At 33.9% G+C, this 19,465-nt stretch overlaps 1 protein-coding gene across 1 annotated transcript; it reads right to left on the bottom strand.

The window, feature by feature from the left end:
- Positions 1 to 517: 517 nt before the first annotated feature.
- On the bottom strand, positions 518 to 19,179 carry LOC140444130 (phospholipase A1-like). The gene is made up of 5 exons (XM_072535801.1): positions 19,028 to 19,179; positions 13,085 to 13,456; positions 2,739 to 2,934; positions 1,349 to 1,524; positions 518 to 822 (listed from the first exon to the last, which is right to left on the bottom strand). Exons 1-5 carry the CDS (start codon positions 19,074 to 19,076, stop codon positions 566 to 568), a joined length of 1,050 nt encoding a protein of 349 aa, XP_072391902.1. The 5' UTR covers positions 19,077 to 19,179; the 3' UTR covers positions 518 to 565.
- Positions 19,180 to 19,465: the final 286 nt, after the last annotated feature.

Genomic DNA, 19,465 nt, shown 5'->3' on the forward strand with positions numbered 1-19,465 from the left:
TGTTTGGAAGTTTAAAAGTTTTTACTGCTAGCTGTACCAACTGCCTAAGGAGTTTTGTAAACTGTTGAAGTTAAACTGATATTTTTGCTTTAACATAAACAACCATGTCATATTCCATGTAAACGTGGTTCCAGGGTTTCGATTAGGTCATTAGTGGCGATCAAAAAGAGTGTAGAACTATTAATTTGGACTTAAAAAGTCCCATTTTCTTCTGCTGTTCTTAAGAGAAGCGATTGTTAGCTCTATTATGAAACGATCTGTTTTCTAAAAAGTTTTGAATAAAATAAAGCCAATTTCCACGAATGTTCTATAACTGTTTTAAAATATCCTGTCTCTTAACATATATTGGATGATTGTACATTATAATAAAGTCAAATGCGATACAATATTGTTTTCCTGCTAAAGACTCATGATTATCACTTTCCAAGTCTATATGTTAATTATGCCAGATCGGTTCTGTCAAGAGCTATTTTGTTTATTTGTAAGTAAATTAAAATTCTCTAAATGACTGATAAACTTATATCAAACTATTTTTTATTACTAGCTTAACAATTTAGCATAATTTCTAATGTTTAAAAAGATTAGATATCTTGTTTATCACTCCTGGTCCTTTTTGTCTCTTAGCATAGGGTCGTTCCTTATTCGTTTCGAAGTAGAAATTTCCTTTCAGCGTAGTAGTGAGGTCTCCCAACGGTACTTTGTAGTTTTCATCACACTTTTTAAATAATAAAGTGTATTGAGTACATTTTGTTGCGAGGAAATCACCGGGATTGAGAATGGCTTCAGTGAAGTATTCGTGGGATCTCTGGTGGTCACAAGTAACTGAAAAAAAATAAACCAAATATTTATGTTGATTTAAAAAATATAAACAGTCTAAAAAATTCTGAAACAGAAAATAGTTATCTTTTATATATGTCTTTTAATTTTATATTTCTTTCTTTCTTTATATATTATTTATTTTTATATAGTACCAATCTTATAGTATTTAGCTAATAATCAAGTTATTATTATAATATATACTTATATAACTTATTATATTATTACTTATCTCTGCCACTTGAGCTCTTTTTATAACAAGACGGCCAAAACTAGAACAGAGCTCACTCAGGAATTTGTTTACTGGCTATATTCTCTTTGAAAATTATTTATAGTCGAATTTTATCGATAGATTTTTGAAAAATATTGAACCGCGTATTTTAGTTTTTTATTTGGAAGTGTATTTCTTGAGATATTAGACTGTTTCTATAATTTTCCGTTTCTATAGTTTTTATAATTAGTGATTATGCTTGTATTTAAAAAAATTGTGACTTTAAATAGTTGTATGTATATGTTCTTATTTTATACACACCTGGATCAGCGACGCTCGTAATATCAAGTAAATCGATTTTTTGGCATCCAGGTTGCCATTTTCCACCATTTGGGAAGAAGTCGATAGTACCACAGGGATTGTCAAATCCGAATCTTCCTCCATCAGAGTGAATAACCTCTACGACCTCTGCGTCTGTAGGATTCAGCCTCTTGTCTCTGCAAACAGTATATAAAATATATTAAAAAGTCAATTCTTACCTCAAATACTCTCTCTCTCTCTCTCTCTCTCTCTCTCTCTCTCTCTCTCTCTCTCTCTCTCTCTCTCTCTCTCTCTCTCTCTCTCTCTCTCTCTCTCTCTCTCTCTCTCTCTCTCTCTCTCTCTCTCTCTCTCTCTCTCTCTCCTCTCTCTCTCTCTCTCTCTCTCTCTCTCTCTCTCTCTCTCTCTCTCTCTCTCTCTCTCTCTCTCTCTCTCTCTCTCTCTCTCTCTCTCTCTCTCTCTCTCTCTCTCTCTCTCTCTCTCTCTCTCTCTCTTTCTCTCTTCCTCTCTCTCTCTCATCATCTTTCTCTCTCTCTCCGCCTCTTTCTAGCACTAAAACCGAGGTGAGTCTTCGCTGCTTTAACAATCTGCCTCCACTTTCAACGGTCCATCATTAGTTCCTCTTCTTGTTCAATAACAAGAGGGTATTAATCTGCTGCAATAATAATATTACGGTTTGTTGATCTTGAGTCATGGTATGACCCTTTCTGCCTTAATTATTTTTACTATATCTGGCTCGTTATATAATTTTTTCAATTCTCTGTTATTTCTCACTCTCTATTGCTATATAAATTATTTTATTGTATTCGGTAAGAACTCCTTTTAGTAAAACGATTCTAGCCATTTTACAACTTGTTATGTCGTTATTTTTTATTCACCTTTTGTCGATGTCCATATCGAGTCATCTTTTCGGACATGGTAATACATAATAATCAAAAGGAGAAAAATCAGGTGAATATGATAGATGAAAAAAAATTCGAGGCCTAACATGGATTTTTGACATTGTCAAAACGCTCTTGTGAGACCGTTGGTACATTGCCGATGCAATTTTTTCTGTTTGGGTCTAACCAATCTTATTAAATTTTTTCCTTCGAGTTCCTGTCATTTTCTTTGCTTTCTGTGTATAATCTCTAATCATACTTCTTCGCATAATTTTTGTTAACATTTTTCTTTAATGTATAATTGTTTGGCTTTATTCAGTATTGGTTTCTTTATTTTTTAAGATTGAGAAAATATCAATAATTTTAAGAGATAAAAACAAATGAGTATATAAACAAACCATTCAAAAAACTATTCAGGAAATCTGGAAAGTATATATAATTGAACTCAAAGTCTGTAAAACAGTCTTATACTGGAACAAGTAAATCTAAATAAAAGAGCTAAGTTAACTTACTTTGGTCTAATACTGAACAGTGGACCAGCAGGATCAAGACCAATAATTCTAGGTAAAATTTTACCTACTGATTGTAGTTTTTTTCCTGCAAATCCGCAAGCTTGTCCTCCGAGTGAATGACCCACCAGAAGGAATTTCTTAATATCAACGTTATGCTTATTTATCAGGTCAAGAATCATATCCGCCATGAAATTTCCTAAAATTTATATTATGTTTAATTGAGGTATAAAAATTACGATATTCATATTAACAAATCTTATTTATTTATTTATTTATTTATCGTACTTTGTGTATATGTGAACTGTTAAGCCAGGCTGAAGAGCAGTATTCCGCGGTTAAGAAGATAAGGCCCAGGGCAGATGATTGCCAGGTGGAAGCCGATGCTCCCCATATTGTGCCGCACAGCTTCTTGATGATGTTTCTGGATTTAAGTTTTTCCGCTGTTTTTTACAGATGTTCCTTAAAAGATAGGGTTCTGTCAAGAGTATGCCCAGGGTACTTTGGTGTGTGTAATAAATGTGGTAAGTCAGAGAACCTTATCTGCGCAGCTTCTTTTCGGTCGGAAACCTGCCTGATCAACCGGTATTGATTCAAGTAGCTTTGGACTAATTCTGTTGTAGATAAGTCGTTCTAGTAGCTTAAAGGTCGCCGATAGTAGGGCTATTGGTCTGTAGTTCTTAGGGTTGTTATCATTTGGTTTCCCTGGTTTTATTATGGCAATGACCTTCGAGCGTTTGAGTTCCTGTAGTATGGTACCGGTCTTCATAATAATAATAGTCTCCCGTTTTATACCGCTTCGCGGCTTTGGGAGTATAGCAGGGTAGTCTGCTATATCTAGGGCCTACGGTATACAAGGAAGGTAACATGGCCAGTGCTACGCTTCAACCGCCTATTATTACCCCTGGTTTTACCCAAGGTACTCATTTTTTATTCAGGCTGAGTCGACCTGGGGCCTATAGACATTTTTAAAAATGTCTAGTTGTTCTTGTCGGCGGTAGGATTCGAACTCCAGACCACCGGCATGCGAGGCAAGCATCCTACCGCTTGCGCTACGCAGGCCCTACCGGTCTTCATAATGTCTGTAAAAAAGTGGGCCATCCATTCTTTCGCATATTTGCCGCTGTTAATTAAGAATTCGGGATGAATATTGTCAAAACCTGGGGCTTTACAACCTTGAGAGCTATAGTGACTTCTTCGCAAGCGAATTGGCGGGAGTATTCAGTGTTCTGTAGATTAGAATTGTAAAGTTTTGAGCACTCGTTTTATCTTGATTGTATATGACTTGTCATTCGAGGCCCTAGATGTCGATACCAGATGTGAGGCAATAGTGTTTGGGTTAATTGTTGTTTTGTTCCTTGTTATGGGAGTTCCCCTTCCTAATTTTCTTAGTACTGTCCATGCTTGTCGACTTAGTATTTGAAATTAAGACTTTCTACAGTTTCCGTCCATTTTTGTTGTCTTGTTGCATCTAGGCTGTGGAGCAGTTCATCGACTAATTCTTGATCGCCGCTTTCAAGGAAATTTTGATACAGTTCTTCGCTGTTATGGGACCAACCAGGAATGTATTCTTCTCGATAGCCTCTTGGTATATGCTTTTTGGCCGTGCTTATTACGTCTCCAACGAATCTTTTGTAATTTCTGATGGTAGGGGGTATCCAGCCTAGAGTCTTGTCCAGTTCCGCAGAAAACCTAGCCCACATCCTCCAAACAAATCTTATAATAGTAACAAAAGAATTGAGTTGTTTTTATCTGAAACCTCATGTTTTTTTTAATAATATCTTGCAAATAAACTCCGACTAGAAGTGGAATTAGTGGTTTATATGTAGAAGTAAATTTGAAAACAAAAATTAACGGTTTTATTTCTTGTAACTGCTATAAGAATCATCCCAAAACATTCTTCTATAGGAATCTTAGCAAAATATTGCTAGAATGAACTCATTACTTTAAAGTTTATAGATATTTATAATTATTGATAATTATGTTTTCAAAACGGTTTTGAACATTACAAAAATGGTAAACCTCTTTAATTTTAAAAAGTCACATTCCTAACTATTAGGCAACCAACGAGTAAACATCGCTTTATTGTTTAAGTAGATATTTCTGTTATCTGTGTTTTTACGATTTACTGTTATTGTTTTTCGATTTGCGAATAATAAACTCTGGTCAACTGGATAGTTCGATTATTCAAAGGCTTAACGTTATACCAGATTAACTGTTATTTTTCCTCTCACTTTATCATAGGGTCTCACTAGACGGCCTATTGCATTAACAAAATTATTGAGAAGTTTTGACTTTGAGGTTCGCTTGCGAAAATGGCCATAAATTAGTGCTTAATAATAATAATAATATCAGTTCTTTATCAATTAAGTAATTACCTTTCCCAAAATTATCGTTTTAATCCAATTCTGATTTTCCTTCATGAATTTCCCTTGATGAAGGACGGTCATTAATCACAGCCGAGTTAATATGTCCTGTCCTATTGTACTTCTGATGCACATCTTTCTCCTTCGAAAGGTACTGAAAGATCGTTCAACAGAAACCATAGTAGATGGGAACTCACTTAAAATGTGAAGTGTTGCAGAGAGAAAAAATTAGTTTCCTCCAAATGTGCAACACTTCAATATCCTTTAACGCCTGACGTGAAACTCACATACTCACAACCTGACTAGACTAAAAACTGTTCTAAAAGCCTCACTTTTCTTTCATTTGCTGCCGTTTGTGTACTCTTTTAGGTTAATCACAGACAGGGCGGCGTGCGCTGCGTCGGCTGCTGCGGCGGTGTTGAAAGTGGTCTCTCGTCTTTGATACTTATGTTATGCAACACAGACGAGCCGTCATTTGTCAGCTCGCCGCGTCGGCCGTCGCGCGGCCTATGCTGAGTACCATGCGCCGTCGGTGGTTTTATGACTTTTGACGGCACATCAGTAATGGACAGTGGAAGTGTGACGTCACAACTGTCAATTACTTTCCAAACAAAAGTTGAAATGCCCAATCTCAAGATTTTTTAAAGTCTATAAAGTTAACATTTTGCTTCCTCTGCTGCTTTTTTTTTAAGTATAATGTTTTTTACGATAATACCATCATAATTCAGTATTCTATTTCTATGAAATATAGTTTAAAAATTTCAATTAAAGACATTCTAACCTTACTTTATTGATACATGCATTTTATTGCTATTTTTATAAAACAACATGCTTTATTATTTACACAACTTTGTAAAATTGTTGTAGTAACTATTAGAATACTTAGATATTGCAAAAAGCGGAAAGATTCTGTAAAAAAAATGAAAAAATAACAAAGAATACAAATTATCCACACTAAACAAGGTTTGTTTGGAAAGTGAAACTGACAGATGTCAATAAAATCTACGTCATCACTTCCACGGTCCATAGATATCTCTTGCTTCAACACAGACGTGTGACTGTTTTCCAACGGTTTTATTTGATTACTTTTGTGAGTGTTTGCCAAATTTTGTATATATTATTGAAGCTATAGACATCGATAAATTAATTACCCAAATTCACACACGGCCAGCAATTTGGGATATGCGCTCAAATGAATATTCGAATAAAATAAAGAAAAAACATGCTTGGGAAGAGGTTACCCACAGTTTTATATCGAAAGATGCTTTTCTGGACCATCTATAATTTCTTTAACTAACGTGTAAAACATTCCATTATTTTTGCATTCATTCACTATAAGATGTATCCAATACCTGCGTTTCTTTTTCTTCTTTGACCTAATATAAAGTAAATTTGCACTTATTAGGAAAAACAAATCGTCACTTTCACTAGATGATTCTAGAGACATCATCGTACCATTCTACGTCCAAAACTCTAAATTTGACATTGAGAACAACGAATACAATGGCAAAACTACTGCCTCCGTTAAAACGGCTCATGTGTTTTAAGCAGAGATATGTAAGAGAGCTCTCTTACATATCTCTGGTTTTAAGCCGCGCGGCAGCCAACGAAGCGCAAGCCGCTCTGTCTGTGTTTAACCTTAGAGTCTGCCAGAGACCTCTCCCTGTCTTGAATCCAACTAAATGGCTGACATAGATTTTTCTACCAGTCTCTAGATGGTAGTATAATAATAATTGTAAAGGGATGTACCATAACTTGATTAGATGTCCGATAAATTCCTATAGACAATAAAATAACAAATAATTTCTAAATAACCCGGCAACCCAAATCAAATAAATTCTGTACTAAATGGTGTGTCTTAATGATGCACAGTTAGATCATAAAATATTTCATTATACTGTAATATATTATCCTATTATATCCACTAACATTTTTTATTATTACTTACATACCTTCAATTATAATCGTATTTTTACCTGGTCATGGTAGCCGACCATATAAAACTTAAATAAAAATAATCCAAAGTGTGTATAAGTAATATTCAAATAAAATAATGCATAATAGAATATTGTGATATTTGTTGAGGAATCTAGTTCAGATGCCTTTTTTAAATGTAATGTGATTTTATTTATTGATAAAAAATGATTTGTTGTACTCTTTCTGTATTAATTTGATTTAAATTGTCTGTCTTTCGTTTATATTTTTTGATGCTGCTAGTTGCTTATATAGGTCTGTAAGTTTTCGTTCTTTCATATAGGTTCATTAATCTGTGAACTTGGCCTACAGATGACAGAAGTAGGTATTCTAATTAATTTTATGTTTTTCTTAATTTTGAACCAAAGCGTTATTAGGTTTACGAATAGTAACGTGGTTATGGTAAAAGTTTAGAGGGGGTATCGCCCGCTGGTTGATACCGGTTTTTTATGATTTCCCGAACCTGATTTTCCGAAACCAAACCTGTTTCTGTTTTATTTAACTTTCCTGTTATGAAGGCAGTGCCAATCTCTCGAGTGACACCATAGATGGCACTGCTAGAAATACAATTACTGTTTGTTATGTTGGCTGAAAATTGTTGTTTGCTTTGCCTTTGTGTATATCGTCGATGTACGAACTACAAAATTATTTGATTTATATTCTGAGCGTTATTTGTGGTATTTTTATTTCTACGTACATTTTCATTTATTTGAAGCACATCTTTTTTTTTCAGTAATTTTTAATTTAGAACTTATTTAAATACTTTCTTTATAGTATTTAAATGTATATTTTTAAAATAATTCTTAAAATTTTATAGTACTCATAGTTCAACGTATATTACAATAATTAAACATTTACTTTACATTTACTTACTTTACTTTGTGACTTGGATTCAATTAACGGGAGTTTACGCCAATTTAAGAGTAACTAATGCATAGGCAACATTATATACAATAGTGGTGCTTGAATTTAAATACTGTTTCCAACACATGTAAAGTGCTCTAAGTCAGTCTAAGTAATAGTTTACAAGGAATATTTCGCTTATTAAAGAAGATAAAATAATCAATGGACAACATACAATTTCGTTTTTATTTTAAATACAGCGAAATATTTACCCTATCCAACAATTTTTATGTGTTAGAGCTAAAAAAGCCTGAAAAACAAGGCAAAAAACTAACACTAAAACAACAATTAAGACTAAAATTCAACAATAAATCAATACCTAAACCCGCTAGGGAAATGTACAAAAAGAATAAATAGACCAACTCAACACATTCCGCTAATTCGAATAATATGCCAAAAATAAAACCTACCACCCCCATAGGCCAGTCGTCAGAGATTTGTCCAAAAGGTTTCAATTCAGCGTTTTTTTAGGTATATTTCAAATGCCTCACATTTGTTGCCAAACCACAAAACCGAAATTGCATGCTATTGGTTTTAAAGATTAGACTTTAGTAGTAGAAATTTCCTAATGACCATTCAATGAAAGTAATAAACTTAATTGCTCCCAATAGAATCATACAAAAAGACAAAAATCGCGCAACGTTTATTTATTGAACACCTTTATAAAAACCAATTTACTTTGCGGCAAAATACAAAAATTATGAACGAAATCTGCAATCTATTTATGCAATTTATTTAAAATTGATTTCGCCCGCGTACTGACATTCACGATCACCCGTTGCTTCAAGCATTGTATCTGAGAGAATGGTTCATTCTAAATAAAAAGTGTGACTGCCGATATGCAATTAAGATATTATCGGTGAGCCTCAAACAGTGGGGCGGTAATATTTAATTCCGATCGCTTGAAAAGTAAAAATATTTAATTTCTTGTATTTTATGTTCAGTAATAATATTGGATTTTACTGTATCGAAGGCAAATAAAATAAATATAATATGTATATACAGAGCGTGTTAAAAGAAGTGGGACAGAATATTTGGAATACTCGAAATTATTTGTCGACATCAAATGTTCATCAAGGTCTTTATAAGTCACTATTTTGCGTAGAGTAAAAATTATACGAATGGTTTTGCATGTAGTAAAATTGGAAAATACTTGCCAAATTGCTGGTATGTCCAAATTTGAATAAAATACATCCAAGACTTTACTTTTTGCAGACACTGTATTAAATATAACCTTGAAATAGATTGGCACTAAATTACTTCCGAGTTGTAAGCAAAACAAAAGGTTTAAACACGTATAGTCCAGTAATTAATACCAAAGCTATTGAGAGTATGCAGTCCAGTAATTAGACCGTTTAACTAAAACACACCACAAAGTCCGAATTGAATTCCTGAAAAAAATTTTATTACTTCGTTTTAGCAAACGATTTGTCCTATTCACTGTCTGATATTTCACTATCAGAGTCGTCACTATCTGAATTGTCTATCCTAATAATTAGAGGCTGGACCTCATCTATAACTCGCTCGGTTTGAAAAGACTGAACGATTATGTCTTCCGTATATCTAATACAATTTTGCCATTGTTCTGCCTTTATTTGTTCTAGCGATTCTTTCCATAAACTAAGAACGCTAGCGTCATCTGTTGTTTTGGATGCATGTTTACCATAAAATTTTTTGGCTATACCCCAAACTAACCCAATTGCATTATAGTGGCAATGGTAGGGCGGAAGTCGAACAACTTCATGGCCATATTTTAGAGCCATTTGGTCAGTAACAAATTTCTTTTGAATTTTATGCTCTCCACACCTTTGACGTAAATCGACTTTTAAAAATATGTCACTGTGATAAATTTTCTTTTCTGTCGACCACAACTTTATTTCTTATTTTGTCCAGCTGCTTGAAGGAAATCTCTCTTCTACTCTTGAGTGGTAGGATGCATTATCCAACACTATTATGGATGGTCGCTCCAATTTTTTTAACAAATTTATTAAAATATTAAAACCAATAAATGATAATTGGTTGAGCAATGCTGATTGAAACAACAGAGTAGTAGAATGTTATTCATAAAGGTAGTTTAAAATATATCGCCGCTTATCTGCTCCGCTAGTAATAAAGCTACCAGCATTTAATTGCAAAGCGGTCTTCTTAGGTAGAAAATACTTATCTCAGCTATATACTTTTTTTTTCAAACATTTTTTTCTACAGCTTACAGATTCTTGGTAAATCGATTTTTTCCGTTTTTTCTCCCGTACGAGGGGCAGTTTTGGGGGGAAGCCGAAGGGTAGGAATGGTGAACGTTTTTGCATATTCTTTGGGGTCCTAAAACTAACATTTTGACTAAAATTTAGCTTGCTCTTATGATTTTTAGTTGTTCAGTGGTATTTTCGTCCTGACGACTGAAGTACCAAAGAAACGACAGAAGTAATCAAAAATAATATTAATAATAATTAATTTCTGGGATTTTACTAAATACCAGTCCTGAAAAAGACCACCAGAAAACTCACAAACGTCGTAAACGCGGCATTTAGGCTAGGATAGGTACCAATACCGTGAAAAATAGCGGAATTATTCGTGATACGAAATCCGGAAAAACTGATAATTAAAGTAAAATCGTCCAAGCCAATATTACCAATAATTTAAAAAATATTTGAGAAATCTAAAATACTCTGATCGTTCATAAGCATAACTCCACCACTATCGAGATTTACGTTTTCTTTTCCTTCTAGTGTATATTTCAAACCCAACAGTCTACAAGTTATCCGGAAACCTCTCGCTGGTAATAAATACAGAAAGATAGTATACAAAACTATTCAAGATAATATGTAGCTTTAATCCAAAAGTATAATGCTGTTCAAAACAGTGTTACCCCTCCTTCCAAGGATTGCACAGAGCTGAAAACATCTGTTGCTTTCGTCATAAAGAAAAGATGCCGAGAATTTTACTGGAAACATTTTCAAATGTCTCGTCGGTCTTTTCAGAATCTTGATTCTTTCATGAGCCTAATCGGCGGACTGGAATTCGAATGTTTTAGAGTTTCTTTATTGATCCGGAGGACTTTCTTCAATCGTTGTTGAAAAACGTTTTGAAACCGTAGAAGTATTCATCTAGCTCCTTAAGCTGCACGCTTCACGGTAAGGACTTTTAACAGTATTATTTACCGCATACATTCGAATTTCAGAATGATTGAGTTAAAGAAAGTATTCAACAGAGTGTCTCAAATATGTAATCCTTCCTATGCGTAATAAAAAAGTTCCCTTGGATATCATAATAACCATTAAAAACAACTATCAAAATAACAAGAAGAAAGTCAGAATGGATGAGTAACTGTAACAGTATATTCTCAATATTTGAGAATATACTGCTCTTTCTCTTTAGTACCATTCTCTCTTGTGCAATATTAAGAACTTATGCGTTTCTGGGCCAAAAGTGTAAGACTGCTGACTGGCCGAGTGGGGAGATATTCTTTCTTGTTTATTCTCTGGATAAACTGTGTACTAGTTTCTTCTATTCTCTTCTATTTCTTGCTCTGACTTTGACTTCACCCCATCTTAGTAAAATGTTTGGTATTTCCTTGTTGTAGTTCTTTTCCAGCAGTTGAAGAACAAAGCGGCTTTCGTACCGGGAGATCCTGCCTTGATAATATATTTATCCTACGACAAATAATTGAAAAGCGTGTCGAAAGAAGTAGAGAGACCCATTTGGTATTTATAGACCTTGAGAAAGCATATGATAGTGTCCCGTTAAAGAAAATGTTTGAGGTCCTCGAAAGGTCCGGATTGGATTCGACGTATATCCGAGCGATATATAAATTGTACGAAAATGAAGTTAGTTGTGTAAAAATTGGAACCAGAACCTCAAATGAATTTAAAGTCACTAAAGGCCTAAAGCAAGGATGCTGTTTGTCACCGACACTCTTTAAAATATACGTCCAAGAAGCATTGAGGAATTGGAGAAATAAATGTAGATTTATGGGCATCGAAGTGGGACAAGAAACTCTGTATACATTGTTGTTTGCAGATGATCAGGTGGTGGTTGCAACCGATGAGGAAGATATAAATTATATGAATCGAAAATTATTTGAGGAGTATGTCAAAAGGGGGCTTACTGTAAACATAAGCAAAACAGAATATTTAAACATTGGAGGAAATACCACAGATCTGAGGATTGAAAACGCAGTCATAAAAGGCTGCAACCAGTATAAATATCTGGGAAGCATCATATCAGCAGATGGCAGAGTTAAGATAGATGTACAAAACCGAATAACCCAACTACTGAATTCATTACTGTGGTCTAATAAAACAAAGATGCATACCAAACTTCGCGTATACAAAGCAATTGTAGAACCAATTACTACATATGGTGCCGAATGTTGGACGATGACAAAGAATGAACGAGATAAAGTAGACGTTGTGGAAATGGATTATCTTAGAAGGTCATGTCGAGTATCGAGAATGGAAAGAATCAGGAATGAGGAAATACGAAACCGTACAGGAATTAGAGATACTCTTTCAGATAGAATACAAGGAAGGCAATTACAATGGTATGATCACGTGATGAGAATGGAGGAGGAGCGGTGGCCAAAGAAAGCCTTAATGTATATTCCGCCAGAAAGAAGGAAAAGGGGAAGACCACCAAATTCCTGGAGAAGAGAAATTACAAAAACAATGCAATCTAGAGGCTTAGAAGAGGGAGATTGGAGAGATAGGAAAAAAAGGAGGCTGAAATGCGGGAAGCGGCAATCGCCGTAGGACCCCCATTATATGATGATGTCTGATCTCCTTTTTTTTTCTTTTGCCCTCTGGTTAATATTCAAGCTTGTCTCGCTATGTTTGTTTAATCTTTTCTCAAAGTATGACCCATACATTTTAATTTTTATTTCCTTGGCTATAGTAGATATGTTATTCGTTTTGTTATTTCCTATAGTTTTGTATTAGTTATTCTGTTGGGTGATAACACACTGCTAATAAGAAGAACAATGTAAAAAAAAGCAATATATCTTAGAAAGAATCGTTAATCAAATATCAAAAAATTATAATATTAAGTTTAAGAAATTAAATTCATGATGACTTATATTATGTTAATTAATGTTAAGCTTTTTTAACATACCAACATCGTAAGTATTGATGGAAGATATTGAATAAGGCTGTGATGCCGGTCCACTCCAATCAATTGTGATCACAGAACTGTTCGGATAAATAGTAAGAAAAGCATTTTTCATATCCAGAACCCAATCCACAGTCGCAGAACTAGCCCATCCGTGTAAAATAAATACTATCTTCTCTTTGGCGTACTTAACATCTTCCAGATTTGAAGAATCTAATAAGGTTCCATTTTCCAAATGTTTTTTGTCAAAGTGGGTAAATGTTAATTTGTCGATCGTGACATGGGTACCAGTGAGTTGTTTTGCTTCTACTGCTAGTCCTTTGTAGATTTGGAAAAAGTCTTTCTTTAGCGTATTGGGAATGTTGCAGGTAATACCTGAAATCACAATATTGATAATTATTAACAAAATAATATAATACAACAGAATTATGTCTTTTAAAATGCATTGGTTATCTTTTAGACAAAAAAATAAACTATAAACTTATACGTTGTCAAAGGACAATCTTGATAGCTTCCGTTTCCTCAAAAAAAAACAATTTCTGCCTTCTGCCTCCTTGCCCACATAGTCTCATCGTAATCACATTTCTCAAAGAAGAAAGTTATTCTCAGTAATTTCTCTCGTACACAAAAGTTCAGTTTAATTCTCTCTCTCTCTCGTTCACACGTTCCTTATAAGAGTAATGTATTTAATTTACCAAGTGTTTAGTTGTTATGTATTAGTTCATAAATCAGTGAAGAAAAGTACATATATAATTTCACCCCACACGAGGTATAATAAAGAATCAGCAACCTACAACCATTAAAATTCTGTAGGTCCAATTCGATATTGAAGACATGGAAAAACTATATTGAAGAACTCTTTGCAGATGATAGACAACAATCTGAGCTAAGTAACATACAAGGAGACGAAGGTCCAGAAATAACGGAAGAAGAAGTAATGTACGCACTAAAAAGAATGAAAAATGGTAAAGCCCCAGGTCCAGATGAAATACCAACGGAAATCCTTAAACTAATAGAAAAAGACTCGATTCACATTTTAGTTGAACTTTTCAATAGCATTTATACATCAGGAAAAATACCACAAGAATGGCTTTTATCCACCTTTGTTATTATACCAAAAAAGGTAAATGCCAAACAATGTAGTGATTACCGTACAATCAGTCTGATGAGCCATGTACTGAAAATATTCCTGAAAATTATACACTCTAGAGTACACAGAAAACTGGAAATGGACATCAATAATACCCAGTTTGGATTCCAAAATAAACTTGGAACAAGAGAGGCGTTGTTTGCACTGAACTTTATGTCTCAAAGATGTCTTGACATAAATCAAGATGTATTCATATGTTTCATAGATTACAACAAGGCTTTTGATAAAGTGCGGCATGATCACTTAATCAGACTCCTGACAGAAAAGAATTTAGATAAACGAGACATCCGACTAATAGCAAATATGTACTATAATCAGAAAGCAGTAGTGAGAGTAGAGAATAATCTTCTTCTTCCTATGCCGTCCCCATTAACGGAGGTTGGCGACCACATTTTTAAAAGCTTCTCTGTCTTTTGCAACGTGGAATAATTCGTCTACAGTCATGTTTGTCCAGTCTCGAATATTTCGCAGCCATGACTTCCTCTTTCTACCTATTCCCTTTTTGCCATCGACTCTACCCTGCATGATGACCTGCAGAAGGCTATATTTATTATTTCTTAGTATGTGTCCAAGGTATGCAGTCTTGCGTACTTTTATCGTTCTCAACAATTTTTTGTCTCGACCCATTCTTCTAGAGAATAATACCACTGAAGAAATTGAAATAAAGCGAGGTGTGAGACAATGGTGTATACTGTCACCAACCCTGTTTAATCTCTATTCCGAAGACGTAATGAATAGAACACTCTCTGAGCAATCTGTAGGTATTAAAATAAATGGTGTTAGATTAAACAATCTGAGATTTGCCGACGACACCGTTCTGATCGCAGAAACACTTGAAGAGCTACAGACATTGGTGAATAAGATAGCAGACTGCAGCGAAGAATATGGACTATCTTTGAACATAAAGAAAACTAAATTTATGGTAATATCGAAATCAACACAAAATGTCCAAAATTTATATTTACACAATGAAATTATCGCTCGAGTTAGCAAATACAAATATTTAGGCACTTTTATAAATGAAGACAACGATAGCTCAGCAGAAATCAAAATAAGAATAGAAAAAGCCAGATCCATATTCACTAAAATGAAGAGAGTGTTCTGCGGAAGAGATTTGAGCCTTGAAATGAAACTTCGCCTGATGAGATGTTACGTACTTTCTGTGCTGTTCTACGGAATGGAGTCATGGACGTTGAAAAAGATTGATACCAAAAAATTAGAGGCATTTGAACTGTGGATGTATCGCAGAATCCTGAGAATATCATGGACCGAGAGAGTCACAAATATTGAGGTCTTGAGAAGAATGAATAAAGAAAAGGAAGTCATATTTACGATCAAAAAACGAAAACTGCAATACTTGGGACACATTACAAGAGGCGAAAGATATGAACTGCTTCGAATAATTATGCAAGGGAAAATAGCAGGAAAAAGGTCCATAGGAAGAAGACGAAACTCCTGGCTAAAGAATCTACGGGAATGGTATAGCTGTAGCAGCAACGAATTGTTAAGGTCAGCAGTTTCGAAAATACGTATAGCCCTGATGATCGCCAACCTTCGGAACGAAGATGGCACTTGAAGAAGAAGAATTCGACAGGTATCATATCTTCAACCTCAGAGCTTTCTGTGTGTAAATTCCAATTGTCAGGTGAAAGTTGGATTGGAAGTTCGTCAGCGTGAGGAACTGGTCTGATATCAGGTTAGATATTTATCGTCTTTCTTGGTCTTGCTTATTATTCTAGCTACTTTTGTTATACAGAAGTAACAGAGTTTTCAATTTGACCTTTACAGGTCACTTTTATGTAAAAGGACAGACAAAACACAAATTTAATTGAAAATAAAAAATTATATAATAAATAATTGAATATAAAAAATAAAAAATTATATAATAAGGTGGCAATGGGATTCCTATTCTGTTTACCCAGCAATTACAACACGTGCTTCTTACTCTGTCTCTCGTTTATAACATGCGCAATTGTATGGTACGTGTAGATGTATGAGATATCCTGTAAATATCTACTAAGCTAACTAAAATAGGTATATCTTAAGAACAAGGAAAAAATAAAATGTATAAAATAATACAAAAAGAGTATTAATCACATACATATGGCATATGGCAGAAATTACTGAAGAAGTGTTAGAACGAATATGGATACGAATACGATACGAATGAAAAATCCCGTTTAAATAAAAGACAACATATTTGATTTATTGTTTATCTTATGAAGAACACAGAATATTTGTGTTCGAAATATTAATGTCTATTATTGATCTGCGTCTATTTTAAAATTTTTTTAATAAAATCCTGTATATTACTAACAAGATGATTAACTATTTTTTCAATGATTTATTTCGTTTAATTAATCATTTTTGTCAAAGGTCTTGATCTTCAAATGTCATTGTAATTAAAAATTTTGATAAACTCGCTGTTAAGTATAATTAATTTATACTATACAGATGGAACGATACGGATCTACTCATATATACCGAAGAACAAGACCAAAGTAACAAACGAAGTATACAAACAGGGATATACTTGGCTTAGCAGAAGTACGGCGAAAGAGTGAAGAACAAATGGTACTTTCGTCCAAAAATCTATTGCATTATAGAGGAGAGATGTCTAATGGTGGCATCGGATTTATGGTAAATGAAAATCATATAAATAAAGTACTTACAATTAAAAGCATAAGAGATACAGTCATATATCTTACCTACAAAGTAAACGAACAAATTCGATTGAAGATCATCTAGGTATACGCACGTACAAGTGCTCACACAGACAAAGATGATGAATGGTTATGCGACGTTTATACTACGATACAAGAGGTCACCACGAATTATACTATACTGATTGGAGACCTAAACGCCAAAAGAGGATTTAGGAAAGACCTAAGAGCAAGATGATTAGGTTTATAATTGGACCTCATGGATATGGAGATAGAAACGAAAGGGGCCAAACTCTTATAGATTTGCATCTGCAACACAGGCCATATTATGAACATTTATTTTAAAAAAAGCCTCTAAATAAAGTAAACTTGTCAAAAACCAAATGGCTTAAACAGGAAAGAAATTGATTTTATAATTACTAATAAAAAAGAGTCTGTTTAAGAGGTTACTATAATAAATCAATTTTGAAGATAGTCTTGAACGTAAAGAAGAAAAGAAGAAAGGTGGTAGCAAGGACTAAAAATGTCACATGCACTGCCATTACTAAAACAATGGCACACCTGGAAGAAATAGAGAGTAACCACAGAAAGGCGTGCAAGATGAAACCAATATTGAACAGCTTAACTTAGTGAAACGTTGGTAGATGCCCTAACGAAGGCACAGAAGTGCCAAGGTAAGCAATCAAGGAGAAGTGATAAACTCAAGACCTTTTAGAAATCTAATGCAAAAACAAAGTGAAATGAAAGATAAGCATACAAAGAACATAGCAGAGCTAAGGTAGTTGAATAAACTCATTTCAAACGATGGAGATGATCACATTCTAGAGATGATCACAAAATCAAGAATTAGAGGAACTTTCGGATAAAACCGAAGAGGAAAATCAATCAGCCTTATAAGGTAGAAAGAATAATAAAACATTTGGAAAGGACGGCATTTTAAATGGCATGATAAAACTAGGAGGCAAATGCGTTATTAAAACCTTTGTTTGCCTGTTTATGCATAATATTGCATAAAAAAGGAGAATCATTCAAGACAGTCCAGCTTAGTTCCATGTTCAGAGCGTTTACAGAGTGCAATAGTGATCATAGGTACACAAATCTTCTTCGGAATATATATAATAGCGGAACAACTGCTGTAAGAATATACTATGGCTACACAAACACATGTTCTTTGGGGAAGAGTCTTTGGCGAGGAGGCACCATCTCTCCTAAACTATTCACGTCTTTATTGCCCAGTGCTATGAGAAACAATAATTGAAAAACTATTTGTGTCAGCATAAATGGGACTTTCTGAACAACTTGAGGTTTGCAGACAACATAATCCTTATTGCGGACCGAGTAGATCATGCCTGTCAATTTCTTCAAAAACTTCACACACGTATGTCATTTCAAATATTGTAAAATCTGATCCAGCAAGAGCTACTGAAAAACTATTAAAACTATTGAATTATCTGAACCTAATGCAAAAGTGGCTAGTGAAGCGGAAAATCAAGCATAATTAAATGTTGTATCAACAACATATAAAACAAGGATGTACTCGTTCACCGATTAACTTAGATAATGATCCGATAGCGATCAAAACAAGTACAAAATACCTAGAACATTTATTGAATGGATTGTAAATTACAGTAAATAAATAAAATATATAATTGATGCACTTACACAGTGGTGTATACAAACTTTAATGTGGCGACTGTCCAAAAACTTACATCGGTCAAACTGTTAGAAATTTTAATAAACGAATAGCAGAACATAAAAGGGATTTCAATAATAAAAAAACAGATTCTAAATACGCACTTCACCTTCTAGATCATAATCATTCTTTTAATGACGAATTTCAAATTCTTCACATTCAAAATAAAAGCCTTAAGCTATCTTTGTTAGAATCTATGGAAATTAACAAATTAAAAATCACAGATATAATTCTGAGTGACCAACTTGAGACAAACAGTTCTCCCCTCCTCAACCTATTTCATTAGAGACTATAAAGTGTAAACGCATGCCAAAAATAGATCACTTGAGAAAGGCACTCTGTCGAAACCGCTGTAGTGATAAGTTTTTATAATAAATTTTGTGGAAATTTTTGAAAACAAAGTTTTCAGTGTTGTATTGTTAAATAAAATATATATTTACCTGCGAAAACAAAAGCACACAATAAAAATATTTTAATTTGTAGCCGCATCTTGTGTCCACTGATTCCTGCTATTATTATATTAAATAACCATCAATATCACATTAAATAACCTTTTGGCATGTTTGTTTATACAAATAATCTTTGAAACTATAATTCTATAAAAACACTGGATAATGGTCAGTCTTATCTTCGAAATGAGAACGCAAAAATACGTTAATAAAAATGATATCTTTGATTTATAGTGGAGTATCAAAAATATCATTATTTAATGTGGTTTTTTTACGTAAAAATGTTTGCTAGTTAGCCTTTAGATGTATTCGTATTAGCAGTTTTGGCATAAATCTTTTTTGATCGACAGACCCTCGCTCAATTATTTGTGTTTAAATTTCTTATGGTGGCACCACATTTCGCTATGTATTATTTGTTATGCGGATTCG

This window comes from Diabrotica undecimpunctata, chromosome 6 (assembly GCF_040954645.1).
Source record: "Diabrotica undecimpunctata isolate CICGRU chromosome 6, icDiaUnde3, whole genome shotgun sequence".
NCBI lineage: Eukaryota > Metazoa > Arthropoda > Insecta > Coleoptera > Chrysomelidae > Diabrotica > Diabrotica undecimpunctata.